At 41.2% G+C, this 25,626-nt stretch overlaps 1 protein-coding gene across 8 annotated transcripts in view; it reads left to right on the top strand.

The window, feature by feature from the left end:
* CSNK1G3 (casein kinase 1 gamma 3) overlaps positions 1-25,626 on the top strand; it is a 448,270-nt gene that overhangs the window by 233,688 nt on the left and 188,956 nt on the right. For all 8 annotated transcript variants that reach the window (XM_029619760.1, XM_029619702.1, XM_029619712.1 and 5 more), the window contains 2 exons: positions 1,942-2,090; positions 23,374-23,608. In XM_029619760.1, coding sequence (XP_029475620.1) covers positions 1,942-2,090; positions 23,374-23,608 — 384 coding nt within the window. The remainder of the gene's footprint in view (positions 1-1,941; positions 2,091-23,373; positions 23,609-25,626) is intronic.

Genomic DNA, 25,626 nt, shown 5'->3' with positions numbered 1-25,626 from the left:
AGGAAGTCTAATCATTTTTGTCTACTTTAGTGGACAGAAGAAGGGAGGGGCTGCATTGAAAGCTTTGATTGCTCAATGGATCTGAGGCCATCTGCTCTGCTTCCATATCTAAGGGTTTGTCACTTCAAGGTCTGGGGGATCATATGGCCAGGGCTTAGTAGTCTTCATAGGTAGAGCTTTGCCTAGTTTCTCTGTTGGAGATTTGCAGGCCATTTCTTGGGCATCTGCATTCATTATATGAAGCATCTAGTGAATCTTCAAGACAGAGAGGATTATGCTTTTGATTCTGGTGTTATGCGAGTGGGTCTAGCAGTATCCCACACAGTCTGAAAGGGATGAATTTGGTGCATACCACTTGACTGGACTAGTCCAGCAAGACAAGGAAGGTGAAATTTAGTCTTACCTGTTAATGTCCTTTCCTCAAGTTCTGCCAGTCCAGGTCCTTCTCAGACTGCCAGTTTGCTCTGCTCTCGTTTTCCATCTTCTAGGTCAAGGTGTTTTAACCCCTGGTATTGCTGTGAAGGTATCTGTGTATATGTAGTTCAGTTCATTACAAGTTAGGAGCCCTGTTAGGATTCTTCTCATATGGTCTCCTTAGGTTTGGATGGATTGCTGCTGTTTCTCTCTGAGCCCCCTGTTATATCGTGTTAGAAGGAGTTGGTTAAAAGTTTGTTACAGAAAATACTGGCAGGCTGAGGTAAGCATGGAATTCTATGTAGGGTGGCATCAGTAAAGCAACCAGCATTTGGATGACTAAATTTCTTCAATGCAACTGATCTTGTACACACACACACTTTGCATACTTGAAATATCTTAATAGGTCTTACCGGCATATTGTCAATTGTTATAGGATCTCCATATGAGTCAGTTTTTTTTGAGGAGACATTGCTCTGTCATGGACTAATTTAAGATATAATCTAGTGACATAAAACAGATGTCTGGATTGGAGTTATCCAGTTAAGCATGTGAAACAACCTTTAGATGAGCTGTATATACTTTTATCGCTCTTAACTGAATCTTTTACCATGCATCAAAATTTGTAATGTGTGCATTTGATTTTTATCTCTTTGCATTCCAACTCTGACCCTCACTTTCTGTTCTAATGATAGGACAGTTTTAGGGGTTGTGATATCTTTTATTGCAGTGGTAGGGCCTCATAGGTCTTATCTTCAAATTTTTGTGCAGTAGTACAAAGAAGGTAGATTTTATAGTCAAAGCAAATTTTTAAAATTTTTATATGAATAAGGACAATTAACCAGTATTGGTTTGAGCATGGGTGGGAAGGCTGGAGAGCAAAGGAAAGAAAGGGTAGATAGTCTTTGAGTAAGGGAGTTGGAGAGGAGTATGAAAAGACGAAAGTCTTAATATATGACAAGATTATAGTAAAGTAAGGTGTCTGATCTAAAGATAGGTGAGAAAAGACTAGAATATGAAAAAGCAATAAATGATGTAAGACAATCGATAATGTGATATAGTTTGCATCATAGAATTTAAATGTATCAGTTCAGCAATGGAACCAATATAGCAACAAGTGCTTTTATCCACTTTACTAATGATGAAATTGGTAAAAGGTAAAATAAAATAGCACAAGAAAGAAACAAATTGTACTAAACATTATTTTAAGGTTTCTGTTCATTGCTGGTACTGCTGCAGAACATCGTTTTGTAACTGTCAAATTCTTAGACCACTATAAAGAAAGATAGTGTTTTGCTTAAAAGTTAATGAAAACTAATTTATGTACTTAGTTACTTACTAAGTTAACAATGTACTTGTTAACTTTTTACTAAGTTAATACTCTGTTTCAATCTGTTTTAATGTTATGAATTCAAATGTAACTGGTTCGTTGTAATGTAAACCGGAGTGAAGGCATTGTCAGCTGTACCTCTGTATATAAACAAATGCTAAATAAATAAATATATTTCTCTTTTTTTTTTTTTCCAGATGGTATACCTCAGGTTTACTATTTTGGTCCTTGTGGCAAATACAATGCCATGGTGCTAGAACTATTGGGACCCAGTTTGGAAGACTTGTTCGACCTGTGTGAGAGAACTTTTTCTCTTAAAACTGTTCTTATGATAGCCATACAATTGGTAAGTGAAAAGTGTTTATAGCAGAAGCTTCAATGGAGGAGCATCACAATATATTCCAATGATATTCCAGTCTATATAGATGACATTAAAATGATTGAATAACCAGACTTCAGTATAAGACAGCAGCTTGAAAATGAGTAGGGGCATATGCTATGCTGAATTGAATAGTGTTAAGCGACAAAATAGTCATTACAGATGGTCAGTGCCACCATCACCACTACAAAAACTATGAAGAGGTAGGATGTGTTAAGCAGTAGGTATTCTGATTTTTATCCTAAAAAATAATTTCCATCTTTTTTCATAATCATGAATTACCTGTCCAGTATATGGTTGTACATTGCATTCCTGAACCTCATGATGCTACGAGTCCTACATGCACTGTTAGCGTGCTCTGGTGCCCACATAAATATATTTTTGTGTCCTGCTGCCCCATGTCATAGTAACATAATAGACTCATGTAAAACCAATATGGACCCATCTAGTCTGCCCAGTAGCAATTTTGAGAAACAATTTTGAGAAACAATGTTAATGTAGAGAAGCAAATAATGGGTTTTGTACAAAGACAATTTGTTCACCTTAGTCACACAAATGAGGAAGGCAAACAGTTGTTCCTTACCACACAAATGGGTCATGTAGCCATACTCTGTGCCAAATCGACAGAATTTGCCATTGCCCTCTGGAAAGACAAACATTTCATTGTTCATGTGCTGTAGGTACCATGTTCTTGCAACCCCTGGCTCCCCTCAGTTCTGTTTCTTCCAAAAACTTCAGATAAAATCTTTTCTCTTAGGCCAGGAACAAATCCTGTACTGGAAGACTCTTCTTTACATAACTTTGTCCAGAATATGACTACGATTATCCCTTTGGTCCTTCTTAAAATACCCAGATGGCTTTAAAGAGTTAGTGAGAGTGCCCAACTACTGTCTTCCAGGTTGTATGGGCTAGGATGTAGGAGACCCCACACATTGCACAGTACTTCCAATTGTTAAGACAAACACACAGCATTTTGTCCAGGTAACCAGGAGATTCAACAAAAATCCCAGTTAATGGACCAGAATTTGGTGGCTGAATCCACCCTGAACAAGGCCAAGAAGTCTAGACCCATACTGCTGCACTAACTGGCTATAACTCTCATGCTCTAAACATTATTTTTGAAAAGCATTCTCAGTGCTATGCTGCAGTATCACATAGCTTCTTATCAAATCTATATGATGCAATGCTTGTATGAAATCCTGGAAGGAGTCCAGCAATTCAGAATCTTGCCTCAAGAAATACAGGCAGAGTTGTCACCTTGGGACCTGTGAGGAATATGCGAATCATATGGTCTGCATAATCTACAATCCTTTAAGCATGGCATCGGTAACCTGTGCCTTGATCATTGATGCCCACAGGCTCTTATGGTTATGGGCCTATGGCTTTTTGTAAGGGTGTGCTCAGAAGGGTCACAGATGTCTTGCAGTGCTGGAATTCAGTTTGGAAATAAACATCTAGGAAGCAGTGGAGCTCATGAGAGTATCATTCTACACTTCAGATCCTATCCATTACCACTTTTGCATCGCCCTCTACATCTTAGAGCACTATTCTTCAAGGTAAAGCCTGTGAGCCAGTGGCAGCTTCTTTTGGCATCAGGGATTTTTGTGTGTTTATTTTAAACTTGCTGCCAACATTTTGAGCTGGTGAGTAAACCAGACTGGTGCAGGAATAGAGCGGTGTCGAGCCAATGCTCCCTCCTCTTTCCACACATGCACAATGCCTCCCGTTTCCACCCACATACTCTCCTCCTATCTCTTCTTCCTTTCCTTTATATATTCCAGTGCCTGTGCAGTGTCTGTCTCTGGGTGCAGGTTGAAGAAAAAAGCTAAGCAACTGACATTGCATCAGCCAAGAAGAAGCGTTTACATTATATAGGTTGCATAGTTAGAGGGAGGAGAAGCCAATGCCACTTCTGATCGCAGGTGGAGAAAGAAGAAGTCTGTCTCCTGTAAACTGGTCAGGCTGGAAGAAGGAACAATACAGCTTGAAGCTCAAGCTCTGGCTCAGATGAGCAAGTGCAAATGGGGACAAGAGGCAGAAAGGCTGAGTGAAGGAGAGAGTGTGTGAGGGTAACAGCTTATGTTTCCATGTGCTTCTGTTGAAGGAGAAATTTTAAGGGGGAGGAGGGAAGAAAAACCTCATTATTAGGGAGAAGTGGGTGCTGTTGGACATGGAAGGGGAGGGGGAGCAGGAGGGTGAGAGAGGGGATGCTGTTGAGGGGAGAGAGAAGGGGGTTATGCTTTACAGAGGGTAGGGAAGGAAGCCAGCTATGTGTGACATCAGATGAGGACCTCCCCTTACCCTTTGTTGGCACAACATGGGAAAGGTACCTCCCTCCCTGATCCAGTTCCGCTCCAGCCCATTGAATCCAAAGTAGCTTCTGTTTAACCAATAGTGAAGCCCATTGTCTTAGAGGTTTCATAGTGATCTGTCTAGGAAGTCATTTTCCCTCAAAATGAATTCTTCCCCAGCTTTTCTCACACCACACAGATCTAACCATTTGAGACCAAGGAGCACTAAGCTTCATATAGCTGCCCAGGTGAAATGGTAACTAGGATTTTTACCGAATTCCAAGCATATAGCCAGAATCCCAGTTTCTTTTATGGAAGACCACCTTTTGTAGAATGAGTTGTAGTTTTTCATCATTGATAGGCTCTTTGTCACCTTAGACAGCTGGATCCTCTGGATCATAAAAGAAGGCTACAGAATGCACTTATGCAAACAAATTCTTAAAGTGAAAAGTTCAAGATGGTTATTATGAGCTCTGTAGTTTGCCTTCTAAACAAACGAGACTGGCTAGGTTCTCTGGATCTACAGGAGATACTCACATGGAGATATATTCAATTGACAGGAGGCATCTCCAGTTCCACATTGTCTTTCTGTGTAACTTCAACTCTATGGGTTTTCACAGTATGTGTTACTTTCATTGTGGCATTTTTATGCTTGAGGGTTTCATGTATTTCCTTGCTTGAACAATTGACTAGTTAAGAAAAAATCATTATCCGATTATTGCAGTCATTAGGGTTCATAGTCAATAATCTGAAAACAAAGCCCAGTGGTCAGCTCGAATTTGTAGGGTCCCTGTAGCCATGGCTTTCCTCCTTGCCAACAAGACCACATAGGAAGAGTATTCAGAGTCTGCAGACAGTTTATTCCATGCTGCAAATTTTAGGCCTTATAAGGTCTATATTCAGACACAGTCCGGATAGAAAAGTTAGCTGGATAAACTTATTTGGCTAATTGTGGAGACATATTCAGTAGTGCAGCCGCACAATTAAATATAGCAGGCTATCTTAAGTAGTTAGCTGGCTAACTTTAGGACAGCTTTTTGACCCAACCAGACTTAGTTGGCTAAATTAATCAATGAACTCTGAATATCGGAGTTAGTTGGCTAACTCAACTCCTCCAGTTATGCCTCCGGAACGCCCCTGACTTATCTGGCTAAATTCTATTCAACTAACCTATTAGCTGGCTAACATTTAGCCAAATAAAGGCTGAATATAGCCAGATAAGCCATTTAGATGGATAACTTTTCAGTTATCCATCTAAATGACTTTTGAATTTCGACTTCTGTGTTCCACACTTCATTATTCCCCTAGAATGTCTCCATATGAGACAAGCCCAATAAACCATAAAGTCTCAGTATAACCAGGACACTCGGAGTCTCCAAGAGCATCTGTGTCACTGAGGATCTCAGAGACTTAGTGACTGTCCATTACAGTTCAGCCTAGGGTTTATCCTTCCAAATCCCTTCTCATCAGATTGCCTTTAACTTTAGATGGTTTCATTCTGAAGTGGGAAGCAATCATAGAAGGTCTTGTGATCTTGTCCAGGAGAAGAGGTTGCACACCAACTTACTGAAGCTATGAGCAGTTGAGTACTGTAAAAGATTTCAGGAATCAGGTAGCCAACCAAATTCTTGGTCCAGACAGATAAATAGATTGTCATGTTCTACTTGAATAGACAGGGAGAAAACAGGCTTCCTTCTATGTTGAGAAACTGTCAAGGTACTGAACTGGACTATTTCTCATGGGACACCCCAGAAACCATATAACAGACAGGGAAAGATGGAACCTGGATCCCCACAAGTAGTCCCTGGGTTGAGGGTATGGCAAACAGATTTTTATCAAGAGTGATATACCCAAGGAGGACCTATTTACAACCCTGAATAGAAAGGCACCAGTCTCTTACTCAAGAAGAAAATCAGAAGGTAAATTGCAGTAGGTATCTTCTCTCTTGACTGGGGGATAAGTGTTCTGTATTCTTATGATCTGGTGGCGAAAGCTGTGCTAAAACTCGTAAGAGACTGGAGAAATCTGATTTTTCTTAGCTTCTCTTTGGCAAAGACAAATTTGGTTTTTCACAATTTTGGGCTTTATCCCTAAGTAAACCAGTCAAGTTGAGCACTTTCCTAACTCTGATTGTGCAAAACCAAGAAGCATTATGTTCCACCCCAGTATTCAGTCTTTGGTTCTCACAGCCTGGATGTTAAAAGGGACATATGATGTCTCTTTCTACCACAAAATGTTTTAAGATACTTTTGTTTTCTAGAAAGGAATATACCAGATATTTTATAGTTTTAAATGAAGGGAGTTTTTCATCTGCTGTGAGAGCAAGGCCCTAGATCAGTGATAGCGAACTCCAGTCTTCGAGTGCCACAGACAGGCCAGGTTTTCAGGATATTCACAGTGAATATGCATGAGATAGATTTGCATACAATGGAGGCAGTGTATGCAAATCTTTCTCATGTATATTCATTGTAGATATCTTGAAAACCTGGCCTGCTTGTGGCACTCGAGGACTGAAGTTAGTCATAACTGCTCTAGATCCTTTTATTTTACCCCACACAAACTGAATATTTTAACATCTTTCAGTTTCATTTCAAAGCCAAAATTAAAATTTGAATGTTTTTTTTTTTATTTACTGTTTATTGAATTTTTCAAATTATTAACAAATTCAAGGTGCATAAGTAACAATTCTCAAAACATAAAGGAAATTCAGCACAACCTTGGATTATCTTAAACCATTCATAGTGCAAGGTAAAAAGAGACATACATATTTCATATATGAGCAGAGTTAAGGAAATAATATACATTAAACCTAAACTATCTTACTTTTCATCCTTAATTCAATTTTACCCCCCTCCTACAAGGGTCACTGGGAATGAGAATCCAGATATCCCCTCAGTTGCTCTGGTTGGTTAAAAATATCCCTAGAATCTTGGTATATGATTAAACAGCGGCATGGGTATCTTAACATAAACTTTGCCCCTCTCTCCAGGACTTCAGATCTCATATTAATGAATTTCTTTCGACATATCTGTGTCGAACGGGCGATGTCTGGAAACACTCTAATGCTCTGGCCATAGAACATCTGATTTTGATTTCTAAAATATAATTTCAACACAGAATCTTTCTGTCATAAAGACAAATTGAACTAACAAAGTAGCTCTAGATGTTATATGTTTCAAAAGATTTTTCCAAAAAATCAGTCAAGTTTAAATCTATATTTTCAGGCTCTTCTTTCAAATTTTGTCCCATTTCTCCTTTATGAATCTGGGGAAGATAATATATCCTAGATATTGTTGGTATAGAAGCTTCTGAATATTTCAGAATATTCTTTAGATAACTACGAAAAAGATCATTAGGAGACATTAAATTTGTCTTAGGAAAATTAAGCAGCCTCAGATTCTGATTCCTTGTCTGATTTTCTAGATATTCTATTCTATCCAAGAACATTTTTTCTGATCTTATCAGATTAGATTGTACTTCCTCATTATATTCCACCTTCTTCTCTACGATCTTAAAATCTGTTTCCAGTTTTTCCACCCTCTGCTCTATTACTTGATTTACTTGTAGAGCATCTTGAACTTTATTTGACAAAGTATTTATTGACCTCTGCATCTGAATAATCATTTCCCCAATTTCTTCTAGTGAAAATTTCTTTGAGGTTATAATCTGAATTGTATCATCTCCCTCCCTTGTAGTGGCTTCTGCATCTTGAACTAAATCACCCTGATTTTCTAAATCCAAGGAACCCCTGACCACCGAATTGTTCGGCAATTCAGGTATACTCCCTGGATAACTCTGAGAATCAGAAGTATCTAAATTTAGGGATTGTTCTAATGCCCTTCCGATATTTCTACCAGATGGTGGCTCAGGTTTCTCGGGGGCCCCGGGGCTTAAAGATGTTTCTAAAGGCCTGGGGCTCTGTTCCTGCTCTAAACTTGAGCCCTCAGCGGCCATCCCCGGAGTCCTTAATGAAGATTTTCTGAAACTGTCCTCTATTCGCGGTTGATGAAGACCTGCAATCTGTGTAGAGGAAGGATCCTTCACTCGGGCCTTCCTCTTAGTATGTGGCATTATAGGAAAAGAGAACCGTTATCAAGAGGAGAGGATCAGAAACAGATAGTCAGTCCCCTTTACTTATGTATGTCTCTTGTGGCCGCTCAGGTTAATTTTCAAGAAGATAGAAAAAAGCTCACGGTCGATTTGCCTAGATTCCTTTCCGGACGAAGCCGGACAAAGCCTCGCGTGCGGCTTAGGCGACGCGCCGCCAAGCGCTGGTCTTTGAACGCAGTCCAGCTCCTCCCTCTCTCCAACGGGGCCAATAAGGTAACAGGTAATGTGAAGCTCACCGACTGAAGCAGGAAACTCTGAGCGGTAGCATCACGCCGCCAAGCGCGGGTCTTTGAACGCAGTCCAGCTCCTCCCTCTCTCCAACGGGGCCAATAAGGTAACAGGTAATGTGAAGCTCACCGACTGAAGCAGGAAACTCTGAGCGGCCTAAAATTTGACTGTTAATCAATGTAGTAAGAAAATGATTGAAGCTCAGTTTTTTCTCTCTCTTTCTGTTGGCTCAGAGCCTTTATGCAGGGCAAGAATGCTTGGTGCCTCAAAGCATGGATCCCCAGTTAGCATCTGTCTTTAAACATAGGCAGGGATTCAGATTGGTTACAGAAGCAGGAACAAAGATGCATCCTTTGTATAGAAATCTTCTGCTCTGTTAATGCTAGCATTTAGGTGTCAACAGCCATTGTCAGTGGCATCTATTCTGATGATGGCAGCTCTGATATTAGTGGCAGCTTGGAATTTTATTTACTGTGTAGAAAGTAAATAGGCATCAGGCATTATTATGGATGAGAGCCAAGCATAGCTTTTGATTGGAGGATTCTCTTTTTTGGAGAAGTGAAGAATTAATCTTAGTTTTGACAACATGATCTTAAGAATGCTTTAAGATAAACAATGTCCAGTTAGAGTCCAAGTTCTTTGTTTCAGTTAAGGCTGAAGATAAACAGTTTTTGAGTTTTGTCAAATTTTATAACCTTGTTTTTCGATAATGTGTGCATTTTTCAAGCAGTAAAGTCCAAATTTTTCCATCTTTGTTAAGGAAAATGGCTCTCAAACTTGACACATTGTGCTTATACCTCTAGTTGTCTGATTCATATAGGACAGGCTTCAGTTGAAACTTTCCATCAAGCTTCACATAGTGACATGGAACATCATCAGTTTTTACCAACTGATGAAATCTGCCTTTCTGTCTCCAGACTTGGGAGAGTTCAGGTATCTGACTTGGAAGGTCTCATTTTTGGTATTGGTTTCTTCTATCTAGAGTCACTGAGCTTAGTGATGTATCCACCTTATTCCAAATTTCATTATAGTAAAGTGATGCTCTACACACATCCTAGGTTTCTACCTAAGGTAGTGTTTGATTTCCATCTTAATTCTTTCCAAAAACTTTCCCTAGGCTACCTCCAATACTTCATTCTACCTTTTGGCCTAACCTCAGCACCATGAGTGCAGTCGTTGAAGCAATTTTATGCAAGCTGGGGTTTCATGTGCTTCCCAATTTGGACTTTTTGATTAGTCAAGATCAAATCTCGGTGGAAAAAAAAGGCCCTTCAATTTATGTATTGGATGATATCTTTCACTTTCTACTTGGAGCAAACTCATGCCTATAGAAAGTTCACCTAGCTTTTAGGTGTTTTTTTTACCCTAATAAACAAGGGCTCCAGTGACAGTCTGCACTATTTCTAATTGTATAGCAGATTATCTCTTTTTCTTATGCCTAGGCAGGCTTGACCTTAAAAAGGCATATTGGGGCTGGTAATATTAGGACCATGGTGGCATTGGTTGCACATTTCAGGTTTACCTTCATTGAGTAGAGTTCAGTTCATGCATTCGTATCCCATTACTGTCTGGGCACAGTATCCCAGTAAGATGATAGATTTGAATTGTCCATTCTTCATGGTATTTTGGGCAAAGATCAACTCCATCGCTTCTATGACACTTTTTTATTTTGGGTGGTTGTCCCTATTTTAAAAAAAAACATATTTAAGGTGAATTTAAACAGTTTTGATGATGTACTTAAATTTACCTTATTTATACCCTCATATAGATAAATGTATATATAATAAAATAACTGAGTTTTCCAACATGAATATTGCCCACCTGTTTACTGCTTTTTTGTTGAAGACACCCTAAGCCTAAGTGTTCCACTTATAAGGCTCAGGTGAACAGTTTGGTTTTAAAGACAGCAAAGTAGTTTACTTGTAACAAATGTTCTCTGGATTCAGTCATTCACCAGTCACGCAATCCCACCAGCTGTGGCACTGCTGCTGTGCAGGAACATCCACCTTTCCAGAGAACTCATTCAGTGACAAGTGTGGTTATGTGATCCACTACTGTGACTTGTAAATGACTATTTTCAGAGAGTACCTGTGAAAGGTAAGCAGCTGCTGTCAGTCTGGCAGGCTGGAATCAGGGAGCACCCCCACAGAAGAGGCACAGGACTTCAGGGCAGGACTAGGGCGAGTAAGACTTGTCTTCCACTGGAGCAGGCGTGGAATGGAAGTGGAGTGTACAGGCTGGGAGCTGGATTCAAGAACTGATGGTAAGGCTGGTACTGAGGACATGCAGGGCTGAATGCAAGGCTGATACTGAGGACAGACGGGGGCTGAATACAGGCAAGGCTTTAGGACAAGAGTAAGACCCGGGAAACAGACAAGGGACTGGGCAAGGACTAGACAATGCAGGACTAGAAAATGCAACAGTAAACTAGAAAGGCCAACAGGGCACAAGGCAGGGCAAGTTAACTCTAGTAGGCCCAAAGGCCACAAGGCAGTACAGGAAGGCCCAGAAGGCCACTGAGCAATACAGAGAGCCTAGAAGGCACAGAGCAGTGCAGGAGGACCGTGAAGCCTACAGAGCAAGGCAGGAGGACCGTGAAGCCTACAGAGCAAGGCAGGAGGCCTGGCTAGCCTTACAGAGCATGGCAGAATGCCCAGATAAGCCACAAGAGAAAATAAAATAAAACAGGTCAAGGATCCGAGGTGACTTTATGAAGAGGCACTGAGGGACTGGACTGAGTTAAGTAGGCCTGGAGCTGAGGCATCAGCTGATCAGCAAGGAGGCATCTTGTGCAGCTGTGAGCAATGCTCACTTGAAGATCCCTGTTAGAGGGAGGCTCGCAGCAGATGGTACCTTTAAAAACTTCTTTATTTGGTCCTAAAATTCCTTTTTGGTATTCTCCTGCCACAGACAAAATTGTAATTTGTATTTCATGCTCACCAAGCAAATCTTATAATGTAAAATGTAAGTATCACATTTTCTGTCTGTTTTGTCCCTTGAATCACCTAGACATCTTAGAACGATCACTGAAAGTATGGCTCCACTGGGTCTTCACAGGTGCGGTATTCAGGGCTTTCTTCTTTCTCTCATATTTATCAGAAGTCCATCACCTCAGCCGTACTCTTTCCTGTTGATGCTTCTTAACCAAAATGCGTACTGGCAGCAGCTGATCAGAGAGCAAACACTTGAAAATCTACACCTTTCTTAGCCAGGGAAATAGGGATTTTATTCTTACCTCAGAGGAGACAGGGGGCTACTTTATCTATCTATTTATTTATTTTTATGCATTTTAACAATATAAAGAGCAAAGTATATGAGCAAAAAAAATCCCCAAAGCAACTAGCATAATACAAAAACACCTCACAGATGTAAAAATACCCTTATCAATATTACACTGAGTCATATACATGCATAAAAGAAAGCCACCATCCCTTATACTCAAAATAGCCTTTGTTATGAATTCAAACTAGGTACCACTCATTTTACTGAATCTGTAAAAGTTTTCCAGATTCTAATCACATCCAGTTAGTAGCCTTTAAGCTGTAGGCAAGTTTTTTTTTTCTATAGAACAAGCATCCATACAGTCTGTAAGCAAAACATAAGCAATAGTCTTTTGGTAGAATTTCAGTGGTTAGCAATATTTTTCCTAGCTGCCACAAGCAGATAATTAACTCCATTGTTTTGGCCATAAAGGCCAGGCTAGTTAAAATAATTTCCTAATAAAATAGTTGCGGGCTCATCTATTTTCGTGATAGCATAGTTTCAGGAGTTGATCTTAGTTCAGTATATTTTAATTACTGGGCATGACCTCCAAACATGCAAAAAGGTGCCTTTCTAATGGCACCCACACCAGCAAACTGGAGAGGTTTTAGCACCCATTTTATATAATGTGTCTATAATATAATACTAATGGTAGACCTTATGCCTGTTTTCTTCACTATTGTCACTTATATTTCTCTCTTTGAAGATATTTATATATGTCTAAACATTCTTCTTTAAAAAAAAAAAAAAAGCCAGAGAACTTTTTAGTTGATGAGATTTTTGGTTTTGTGATACTTTTTTCTATTTTATACCTGTTTTTAACAATTTGAAATTCTTTTAGCTTTTTGAAAATTTAGTATTTTGTAAATGAGCTAAGTAATCTCTTCAGTAATTTATTATATGTAGGATCCAGGAGAATCAAATGTTGACCTTGTATACATTATGGGTCTGATTTTAAAACATATTTACTCGAGTAAATGCACTTTACTCGATTAAGTGGCCTTTTGATTATTGATACAATATATGCCATTGAATTGTCCATAGGATTTACTTGAGTTGGGTGCACTTTATATGAGTAAATGACATTTGAAAATTGCTATGATAGTATGTTAGATTTACACTTGTAACTCCTTTGAAACTTAATCCATATAACAATTAACCCTGGTGTAGAATTTCAACTGTAGTATTTTGTATCATTCAAATATTTATGCATATTCTCATGCCTGTATATTAAAATATTAATATAGAAATAACACCAGCCTTTTGCAATGTATAACTTTTTTTAAGCTAATATAAAGAGCATACAAACTAAACTGGTGGCCTGGAATAGAAATTTCTTTAAAAATATTGACTCCTCCTCACAGAATATTTGAATAAGTCCATTCATGAACAGGATATTGGGTTGGCTATCTCAGAGCTTCAACAGTTAGTCAACCAGGCCCTGATGGGCTGACCGCTTCATTTTATAAATCATTAAGACTAGATAATACCAAGCCTGAAGGCTTTATTTGAAAAAAATAGCTGATAATGGTTATATGCCAGATACTTTTAAATGTGCAAACGTTGTCTTTCTTAAAACAGGAAATGATCTCAAATATACAGCCTCTTACAGGCCAGTCTCATTATTGAATTTAGACAAATATGCAAAATTTCTAGCTAACTGGTTAAAATCTATTTTACCTACTTTGCTATTGGCTAGGCAAGTGGAATTTGTGCAGGGAAGATAATCTATACTAAATGTTCACAGCTTGCTGGCTTTTAGAGTCTTCGGTTCACCCAAAGCTTGCATATCCTGTATTAATAGGGTTTGATGCAGAGAGGGCTTTTGATAGTCGTGTGGTCTTATCTGAAAGTTGTTTTTTTTTAAATAAATATGGCTTTGTGTTTCATATCTATGATTACATTTTGGTATTGTATTCAGATCTGGAAGCAAGAATATGGGCTAATGGGATGTTATCTGACCCATTTAGTTTATCTAGGGGAATGTGGCAAGTTTGTCCCTTGTCACCTTTATTTATATTGACATTAGAACCCCTTTTGCTTACATTAGTTGGTAGCAAGGACAGCAGAAAAGATCTCTGCATCTAAATTTATCAAAACATTATTTGCAGATGATATTCTGTTTCTACCTAGTACAAGGGAATATTTGCTTAGTTTTCAATATCTTTGACCAATATGGCAGTTTTTCTGGGCTTCAATTAAATCTGAGGCTATGGATTTAACAGGAGACTTAAAAGATCAATTGGAGGTGATTTCTTTTAAAATAGGCTGGTGGGTGTTTAGAGACCCTGTTAAGTGGTACTCCTAACATACCATCTCTTATTCAGGAATTTCAAACTTGGGTGAGAGGCTGGATGCACTTCCCAATTTCTTTTATTTAGGTAGGATTGCCTTGATCAAAATTATTTTACCACCCAAACTATTATATGATCTCCAGATGGTTCCATAGATTCTTAGAAAAGAAATATTGATTCTTCAAATCTGCTCTAAATGTCTTGGATGGGGAAAGAGCAAGGCTTGATATGACAAAATTAATGGTCCCCAAGAAGGAAGATGGTTTGGGGTTCCTGGTTATTCATTTATGTAGTATGGTATACTTGTTGAGGTTTGTAGGAATTTGGATAGGAGGTAGGGCCTTCTATTTGGATTTTACACTTTGTAGCCCCCTTGGATTTGAAATTCATTTTGTGTGCTAAACTTACTGAATTACTTGACAGGGTAGTGAATTCTTCAGTTTTAAAAGCAGCAAGATGTTTTTGGAAATATTTAAAGAAAGAATTGGGACTTCCCTGGGATGTCATTCTTATTGCCTTTAAGGGTAAATCGTATTTCCAGCCAGGTGATGAGTGTGCCATGTATCATAACTTGCAGGATTTGAAAGAATTTATTTCTCCCTTTTATTGACCTTGAAAGGAAGCAGATCCGCCTTTTTACGTATTGTGTAGAGCATGTAGGTCTTAAAGCTTCCAATTGATGTATTTTCAAATCCAAAGCTTTATTCACACACAGTTCTAATTCAGATTGGTTCATTGCACATCAGGACCCTTTCAAATATTATTGCATATATCAACAGGGAAAATATAATTTATCCACTTTGTTTCTTTATTCTGTACAATCTCATGGGCTGTTAAACACTTTAGCAGATGCCTGGCATGTGGAACTTCAGGTAGACACTACAGAAGATAACATGTTTACTTATAATGAACAAATATCAGAGTGCAGAATTTATTCTCTTACGGGAAATGCATTTGAGGGTGATTGACAGAACAATTTATTTCCCATATAAGGCGTTTAAAGTGGGTATTGCAAGCCATGCATGTTTGAAATGTGAGGTTAGAAATGCAACATTAATTCGTGGGCTTTGGTATTGTCAGGAGATGTAATCATTTTGGAAGGGAGTGCTACATTATCTCAGGACTACTTGGCGTCACTCTTGCAATATCACCTATGATGAATATTATGGGACAAGATCCTGATGTGGTAGGGTTGGGGCATACTCAGTTGTTGTCTACAATAGTTGCCTCATAGCAAAGCAATGTATTTTGTTAAAATGGTTAATGATAGATGCATCACAGCTGTTGCCTTGGAAAGTAAGGATGATTGATCTTCTTTGTTTGGAATTAAAATCTAATCCATTTAAACCTAAATCCTACACTGCTTGGGACACCTATAATCCCAATTGTTTGCTCATTTTCAGATATATTCTATTTAGTTGTATGTGGGTGGGGAGGGGAGAATGTTATGAACCTGCTTGGTATTACTGTGGAGTTTTCTCTATTTCAGTGTTTGAATAATTGTTTACAAGAACTTTTATTTAAAAAATTATGGGGAAAAAAATTGTCTTCATATTGGCATTCACCCTTCAGACTTAGAGTGAAATCCTTCTTTATCCTTTTAAAAGTAGTCTTAGCCAGAGGTTCTCAATCCTGTGCTTGGGACACACTTAAGGCAATCAGGTTTTCAGGATATCCACAGTGAATATGCATGAGATAAATTTGCATACACTGGAGGATGTGCTTGCAAATTTCTCATGCATATTCATTGTGGATGTCCAGAAAATCAGAATGGCTAGGTGTGCTCAGAGGACTAGGTTGAGAACCACTGGTCTAAGCAGCCATATCTGCGCCTCCTAACTCATTTAGAATTTTCTATGCTGTAATAATCTGATGCCTTTAGCGAGTTAATGCTGGTTTGTAAAACTAGAGTTTGAAATGTTTAAAAAGGGACTTTTTTTATTGCTTTTGTCTACCTTACATTCCTTTTAGGATTTCATGGACATTTTTTTTTAACTCAATTTTATAAAGTTCCACATCAGTGGTTGACATTTGTTTACAGCTGTGACACATCAGTATGGATATTGAGATCAAAGCTGAACTCCACAACATTTCATATCTCTCTTGTTTGACTGAGTTGGTAAACAAATGTCAGGCATTTTAAATAAATCCTTTTGACCAACCTTGACATTGTTTCTTTAAGTACAATATTGATGTCTATGCAGTGGAAAGCAGGATCTGATATCCATTGCAATATTGCTTCAGCGCACAGGTTTCTTTTCTATATATTGTTTTTAGATTTGTTGACAACATGCTCAGAAAATATTAGATATAAATACCTAAATAAACAAAAAGGTGATCACCAAATATTAAAGGCACAATTCACAAATGGGCGGCTGTAAATTAATTCAGATAAAAAGATATTGCTGTGGACAAATCAGGACCTGTCAGCCATGTGTCACCAACATTTTAAATCATAGCTCCAGTCTTGTAACTTTTTAATGAGTTGCTTTTTTACATTACTTTTTTTGCAAGAATTACCAAAGCATGCCCAAAAGATGTGAAAAAAATTGTATGGTCTTGCAGCAGTCGTGATAAAAATATTGACAGGCTGAAAGTACTGAGCTTGTTCAAAATACTGAAGCTTGTAATTGAGAAGTCAGCACTGAGTCCTATTGTAGCTTTTTTTGTATCTACTCTAGCCTTTTTATTGTCCAAACCTGACTTGGCCAAGTTTCAGCATGTTAACGCCTGCATCAGAGGAAATGAATCAGCAAAGCAAAAATGCATGCATTCAAAAATTCAAGTTCAGCTGAAAATCAGTCTGCTAAAAATGAAGGTGCAAAGACAGATTGGAGCTATGATTTGTATACCATGATATATGATAGCACCTTTTCTCACAGGACAAGCAGGATGGTTGTCCTCACAAATGGGTGACATCGAGGATGGAGCCCACCACGGAAAACTTCTGTCAAAGTTTAAACAGAACTTTGACTGGCCCCTACTGGGCATGCCCAGCAAGGCACTGACCCTGCAGCCAGCAGGGGTCTCCCTTCAGTCTTCTTTTTTCCGCGCAGCAGTTGCCACGCGTCAAAGGAGCTCTTCTTACCACGTTCCTGACAGGAATTCGGTTTTTCTTTCCGAAGAAAATTTGCCCCTCAGGGGTCTCCCTTCGACAAATTTTTGTCACCTTCGCGGACTCCGGTAAGTTTTTTGCCGTTTTTTCATCGACTGCCGTCGATTTTGGCCGTCGAGGCCTGTTGGCACTTACCGATCCCGCGGCTAAATTTGGCCCTAGGCCATGGCGACGGGGTTCCGTCGTTGTCCGGACTGTACCCGGACTATGTCAATCACAGACCCCCATAGGGTTTGTGTTTTGTGTTTGGGTAGTGAGCATGATGTCCTGACTTGCACCACATGTGCCTTAATGACACCTAAAGGTCGCAAAGCCAGGATGGAGAAGATGGGGCTCCTCTTCCATGCACCCACCCCAACGCCATCGATAGCATCGACGTCATCGGAACCGGCACCGTCGAAGTTGCACCACCATCGTCAACCCTCCGGTGACCGTCCACCATCGATGACTTCTCGGCCGTCGACTCCTGTCCCCTCCCCGGATGGGCGAGGAGACCGAAAGGACAAGCATCGCCATCGACGGCACAAGTCTCGGCCTGTCGAGGATCCACAGTCATCGACCTCTGAGCAGGCCGAGCCACCGACTAAGAGGCCTCGATCAGACTTGGCACCGTCCACGTCTCGTTCGCAGGCATCGAGGAAACCCTCACCCTCTCGGGGTGTGGGAGCCGTGATCCCACCGGTTACGGTGGTCCCTCCGGCTCTGCCTCAGCCTCCCTCTCCCGTCGAGCCGGGTATTGTTACCCCTGGTCTCCGGGCAGAACTGGACCGGCTGGTCCAGGAGGCCATCGAGAAAGCGATGCAAAGGTTCCAACTTCCACCGGCACCGTCTCCGGCACCGATTCCGGCACCGACCCCGGCACCGACTCCGCCACCGAGGAGGGAACCGACCACCGAGCCTCTGGTGGAAGCGCTAGCACCGCTACTACACCGCATGGAGGCACTTGTACATGCCCTTCCATCGATGATTCCAGTAGCACCGACAGCGCCACCGTCTCCGACAGGATTCTCATCGGCAGGAGAAACACCGTTCCTGATTCCCCCTTCCGGGGTGGTCCCATCGGTGCCTTCTCGTATCTCTCCACCGATTTATCCTTCGGCTCCATCGATTCCAAGACTGGCACCGATTCCATCGGCACCGCTGAAGCCCTCTGCCATTCCCAGTACCGCTTGCAGCACCGGTTCCTTCAAGGTTTCCTTCGATGCCTTCGGATCCTCAACCAGGTCCGTCAGGGCTTCAACCCCCAAGTGATCCCTACGATACCTGGGGTGATGATACATCTTCTGACACAGATTTACCATCACCACCTTCTCCTACAGAGAGTAGAAAAAGATCTCCTCCAGAGGATCTCTCCTTTATTAATTTTGTAAAGGAGATGTCAGAAATTGTACCTTTTCAGCTGCAATCTGAGACCGATGACAGACACCAGATGATGGAACTGCTCCAATTTTTGGATGCTCCAAAAATCATCGCTTCCATCCCCATTCACCAGGTGTTTCTGGATCTCTTAAAGAAAAACTGGGAGTCTCCTTCATCTGTGTCACCAGTTAACAAGAAAGCTGACTCCACATACCTCGTCCAGTCAGCACCAGGCTTTCAAAAGCCTCAACTGGATCATCGCTCTGTTGTGGTTGAGTCTGCGCAACGAAAGGCCAAGCGTCTAAAGCCACACTCTTCCACTCCACCTGTCAAGGACAATAAATTCCTGGACAGGGTGGGACGGAAAGTGTACCATGGAGCTATGTTGTTTTCTCGCATAGCTTCATATCAGCTTTACATGACTCAATACAACAGAGCCATCCTTAAACAGATGCAAGATTACGCTGACACATTACCGGACCAATACCAGCCACAACTTCAAGCCCTTCTTAACAAAGGGTTTGAAGCGGGGAAGCACGAGATCAGAACTGCTTACGACATCTTCGATGCTTCCACAAAAGTTTCAGCTACTGCCATCTCGGCCAGACGATGGGCTTGGTTAAAGTCATCCAACCTTCGCCCAGAAGTACAGGATCGTTTAGCGGATTTACCCTGCTTAGGGGACAATTTGTTTGGAGAACAAATTCAGCAAATTGTAGCTGAATTAAAAGATCACCACGAGACGTTGAAACAACTTTCCTCTGTTCCGTCTGAGGTTTCCTCCAAACAACCACTTAAGAGAGACTCTAAAAAGTCGTTCTTTCGGCCACGTCGTTACTATCCTCCATCGACCAGGCCTCGTCCAGCTCGATCCTCTGCCAGACCTCAGCCACGTCAGCCTAGGAAACAAAGGCCTACTGTAGCCCCTCCTCCTGGGCCTCCTCCTGGGCCTCTTCAAGCGTGGAGTCTAACCAGCCATTTGACTCAATTACAACAGGAAGTATCCCTTCTTCTGCAATTAAATGCTATAGAACCCGTCCCTCCCTCTCAACGAGGGAAGGGATTCTATTCCAGATACTTCCTAATACCAAAGAAATCAGGGGGGCTACGTCCCATTTTAGACCTTCGAGCCCTCAACAAATACCTTCAAAAAGAAAAGTTCAAGATGGTAACCCTGGGCGCGCTGCTCCCTCTGCTACGAAAGGGGGATTGGCTGTGCTCCCTCGACCTCAAGGACGCTTATACCCACATTGTGATCACACAATCCCATCGCAAGTATCTGCGGTTTCTAGTAGGCCGCGACCATTATCAATACCGGGTACTACCTTTCGGTCTGGCATCTGCTCCACGAGTCTTTACCAAATGTCTCGTAGTGGTAGCAGCATTCCTCAGGAAGGAAGGTGTCCACGTCTACCCCTACCTGGACGATTGGCTACTCAGGGCATCCACCCCTCAGATTGCTCAATCCTCCCTAAAGTTGACAATTCACACCCTCCTTTCCTTAGGGTTTCTTGTCAATTACGAGAAATCTTGCTTAGTCCCATCTCAAACCTTATCCTTCATTGGGGCAGACTTGGACACCTTACAGGCAAAGGCCTACCTTCCACTTCAACGGGTTCAAACCCTCATGTCCCTAGCTCGCCAGCTCCAGTCTCAAAACACTGCCACGGCTCGCCAATTCCTCATTCTTCTGGGACACATGGCATCCTCGGTCCAAGTCACTCCCATGACCCGACTAGCCATGAGAGTAACACAATGGACTCTACGACACCAATGGATTCAAGCTTTTCAGCCTCTGTCCTCCATAGTCACTGTTACACAAGCGCTCCGCCTGTCTTTAACCTGGTGGACGACTCAGGTCAACCTCCTTCAGGGCTTACCTTTTCTCCCACCGGATCCGCAAGTAATCCTAACCACCGACGCTTCTCACATCGGTTGGGGAGCCCATGTGGACGACTTCCAAACCCAAGGGTTATGGTCAAAAGAGGAAGCCGAACACCAGATAAATTTTCTGGAACTTCGAGCAATCCGCTATGCGCTCAGAACTTTCAAAGATCATCTATTCCATCAGATAATCTTAATCCAGACGGACAACCAAGTGGCCATGTGGTACATAAACAAGCAGGGAGGCACAGGTTCCTTCCTTCTGTGTCAGGAAGCTGCGCAGATTTGGGCGGAAGCCCTCTCCCACTCTATGTACCTCAGGGCCACTTACCTGCCGGGAATAGACAATGTATTGGCGGACCAGCTGAGCCGTGTCTTCCAACCGCACGAGTGGTCACTCGATCCTCTGGTAGCGACCTCTCTGTTTCACAAGTGGGGTTCTCCCCGCATAGACCTCTTTGCGTCCCCTCAGAACCACAAAGTGGACGATTACTGCTCTCTCATTCGAAGCCAGCACTCTCGGCCGAGGGATGCCTTCTCCCTCCAGTGGACGACAGGTCTGCTCTATGCATTCCCTCCACTTCCTCTTCTGTCAAGGACTCTCGTGAAGCTTCGCCAGGACGGAGGAACCATGATCCTGATAGCACCCCACTGGCCACGCCAGGTGTGGTTTCCCATACTCCAGGATCTCTCCATCCGCAGGCACATCCCTCTGGGAACGGATCCGCATCTGCTCACTCAAAACGACGGATGCCTCCTCCATCCCAACCTCCAAGCCTTGTCCCTGACGGCATGGATGTTGAAAGGTTAGTCCTTCAACCTTTTAACCTTTCGGATTCGGTTTCTCGTGTCCTGATAGCTTCACGAAAGCCCTCCACCAGAAGATCCTATTCGTATAAATGGAAAAGGTACACATCATGGTGCACTTCTCAGTCCCTTGATCCCCTTTCCTGTCCAATCTCTAAGTTCTTGGACTATTTATGGCATCTATCGGAATCAGGTCTTAAAACCTCTTCCATTAGAATGCATGTCAGTGCGGTAGCCGCTTTCCATAAAGGTATAGAGGGTGTCCCTATTTCAGTACAACCCCTGGTAACACGCTTTCTTAAAGGCTTGCTCCATCTGAAGCCACCCTTACGTCCTCCGGCCCCATCTTGGGACCTTAATCTGGTTCTTGGTCGTCTAATGAAACCACCTTTCGAACCTCTGCACTCCTGTGAATTAAAGTATCTCACATGGAAAGTGTTATTCCTTTTGGCTATCACTTCAGCTCGCAGGGTTAGTGAGTTACAGGCCCTAGTTACCTATCCGCCTTACACTAAGCTCCTGCAGGACCGGGCGGTACTCCGCACTCACCCTAAATTTTTACCTAAGGTAGTTTCTGAGTTTCATATCAATCAATCTATCGTTCTACCTATCTTTTTTCCCAGGCCCCACTCCAACTCTGGAGAACAGACTCTGCATACCCTAGACTGTAAACGGGCTCTAGCTTTTTACCTGGACCGTACAGTTTCTCACAGGAAGAGCACTCAGTTATTTGTCTCTTTCCATCCTAACAAATTAGGACAACCTGTGGGTAAGCAGGCTCTTTCCTCCTGGTTGGCGGACTGCATTTCTTTCTGCTATGAGCAGGCTGGCATTCCTTTTCAAGACCGTGTTAAAGCACACTCTGTGAGGGCCATGGCGACGTCAGTGGCACACCTTCGATCGGTGCCGCTTCCTGACATCTGCAAAGCTGCAACCTGGAGTTCTCTCCATACCTTTGCAGCCCACTATTGTTTGGACAAAGCTGGAAGACAGGACTCCATCTTCGGCCAATCTGTCTTGCGTAACCTTTTTCCAACGTGATGTACCAACACCCTTCCACCTTCCCGGTAGGGTGCGGATGCCCTTTACCAAATTCCACCCCAGTTGTTGTGCCTGTTGCACGTCATTGGGTGCATTTGGTGCAAGTCAGGACATCCTCAGCTCGGTACTCACCCATTTGTGAGGACAACCATCCTGCTTGTCCTGTGAGAAAGCAAATGTTGCTTACCTGATGTAACAGGTGTTCTCACAGGACAGCAGGATGTTAGTCCTCACGAAACCCGCCCGCCACCCCGCGGTGTTGGGTTTATTTTGTTTTTACTTTTTAGGCACTGCCTGTAGCTTTGAAAATCAGACTGAAGGGAGACCCCTGCTGGCTGCAGGGTCAGTGCCTTGCTGGGCATGCCCAGTAGGGGCCTGTCAAAGTTCTGTTTAAACTTTGACAGAAGTTTTCCGTGGTGGGCTCCATCCTCGATGTCACCCATTTGTGAGGACTAACATCCTGCTGTCCTGTGAGAACACCTGTTACATCAGGTAAGCAACATTTGCTTTATCACAATTAATTTATTGCCACATATTTTATGGATTGTGCCTGCCTTTAATAATCACATTTTTGGTTTTTGGTCTTACGTACCTGGTTTGCTTTAGTTTTTGAGCTTGTACATACCTTCCAGAAACAATTATGCTAGGAGTGCTTTTGTATGAATGAGCTTGTACTTTAATGAGTTGTTGAAGTCTCTTGTGTAAACTGTTTTAGACATTTCAGCAGAATATTTGGCTCTTACTTTGTAAAGTTTGATGTGAGATGGTTGGTTTGCCTTTACCACTCTTTCTTGTGTTTTTCCTGAAACCTGAACTAAACGTCTGTTTTGTTGTTTTTTTTCCCCCCCTCTTTATTGAAGATTTCTCGTATGGAATATGTGCACTCCAAGAACTTGATATACAGAGATGTAAAACCTGAGAACTTCTTAATAGGACGACCAGGAAACAAAAGCCAGCAAATTATACATATTATAGATTTTGGCTTGGCAAAAGAGTATATAGATCCAGAGACCAAGAAGCACATACCATATCGAGAACACAAGAGCCTTACAGGAACAGCTAGGTACATGAGTATAAACACACACTTAGGAAAAGGTATGTGGATGTTTTGATATGTTTTTGAAGTTGTAATTATTGCTCTTAGGGTCCAGAGCAAATTAACACCATGCTGATTGCATTTTGAATTAACCATTTTATAGTACTCAAAATGTTTGCATATCAAGATAAATCATAGATAAAGATGGATGTTTTTGTTTTTTGATTTTTTTTTTAAAGATGGTTAAAAACATTTTTTTTCATCTAAAACAGGTTTTAAAAACCTGTCTCTGATTCCATGGCAATGCTAAATGTCATCAAGCAAGTAGTTTTGGACTTGAATTCCAGGTCTGGCTGCTTGTTTCCTTTCAGTTGTCTTGACACACAGATAGTATTTTCAGTCATATAAGGGGTTATACTGTGTACTGTACTTATGAACCTTACTTGTGAGCTTAAGGTAGCATTAGGTCACAGGTGTCTGATGTGATATCTGGGCTTTTATGTGGAAATAGGGAAAGACTTGACCCATAGTGGTTTGTGTCACAACTGCAACCACAGGCAGCATGCAGGGCATTAGTTGGGCAATGGTGTATTTTAACAGAGAATTAAAATATACTAGAGCAGAGGCTCCCAACCTTTCTGGGAGCATGGACCTCTTTTTTTTTTTTTTTTTTTTAGCCTTTGCAAGTTTGGCAGACCCCCACATGCTTTGATTTAATTTTTGCATGTAGTTATATGTGATAAAAGAAATAATTATCATGCCAGAATCCTTCATAATGTATACATCTTAATATTAAATGATTACTGAATGCATAGGGAGGGCAATTTCCAAAGCTATTTAAAAACCGCCCTCATAATTGCAGGCCAGGGGCCAGCAGTGACCTTCACCTTCTACTCCAGCTGCAAAGGGGAAAAGGAAACTATCTGCTTGGTTAAAAAATATTCCTGTTGATTACTTGGTGTGACCTGGCAGAAAGTAAACACGGATACCTATAGACCTGCAAGTTCATTTTCAAATGGAAACTTCCTGTGTGTTCCTCTGAAAACCAAGGCCAGTAGAAGAAACTGGATACTTTGTACCTGCTTTGAAGCAGGTACAAAGCATAAGAATTTAAGATTTGCCATATTGGGTCGGACCAAAAGCCCATCCAACCCAATATCCTATTTCCAGCAGTGGCTAATCAGTCCCAAGTACCTGGCAGAATCTCAAGTAATCTATTATAATTCCGTGCTTAGGGATAAGCTGTGGATTTCCCCAACTACACCTTAATAATGGTTTGTGGACTTTTTTCCCCCTGAAACTTGTCCAAACCTTTTTTAAATCCATCTACACTAACAGCTTTTACCACATTCTCCATTAATGAATTCCAAAGTTTAATTATGCATTGAGCAAAAAAATATTTTCTCCTAAGGTATTAGTAATTTAATTGCATGAATCCTAGTCTTTATAATTTTTGAAAGAGTAAATAACTAATTGGCATTTACCTGTTCCACACTACTCATTTTATAGAAATATATCTTCCCGCAGCTGTCTATTTTTCTAAACTGAAGCGCCCTAACCACTTTAGCCTTTCTTAATAGGGGAAACGTTCCATCTTTTATCATTTTGGTTGCTCTTTTCTGTATCTTTTCTAATTCTGTTATGTGTTTTTTGAGATGTGACCAGAATTGCATCAAATTCTCAAAGTGCAGTCTCACCATCAAGCAATGTTAGAGGCAATTATGATATTCTTTGTTTTATTCTCTATTTCTTTCCTAATAATTCCTAGCATTCTATTTTCTTTCTTGGCCACCACTACATATTGAGCAGAGGATTTCAACATATGATCCAGGATGACACCTAGATCCTTTTCCTGGGTGGTACCTCCCAATGTGGAACCTTGCATTGTATAGCTGTAATTTGGGTTCCTCGTTCTTATGTGCATCACTTTATTTATTTATTTATTTAAAAATGTTTATATACCGCCTTTACAATTCAAAGAATTAATCAAAACGGTTTACAACCAAACATACATAATAGATAAATAGAAATAAAAATAAAAAAGCGGTATCCAACCGAACATACATAATAAACCAAA

The sequence above is a fragment of the Rhinatrema bivittatum genome, chromosome 1, assembly GCF_901001135.1.
Source record: "Rhinatrema bivittatum chromosome 1, aRhiBiv1.1, whole genome shotgun sequence".
Taxonomy (NCBI): domain Eukaryota; kingdom Metazoa; phylum Chordata; class Amphibia; order Gymnophiona; family Rhinatrematidae; genus Rhinatrema; species Rhinatrema bivittatum.
This window is presented reverse-complemented; position numbering and strand designations above follow the sequence as displayed.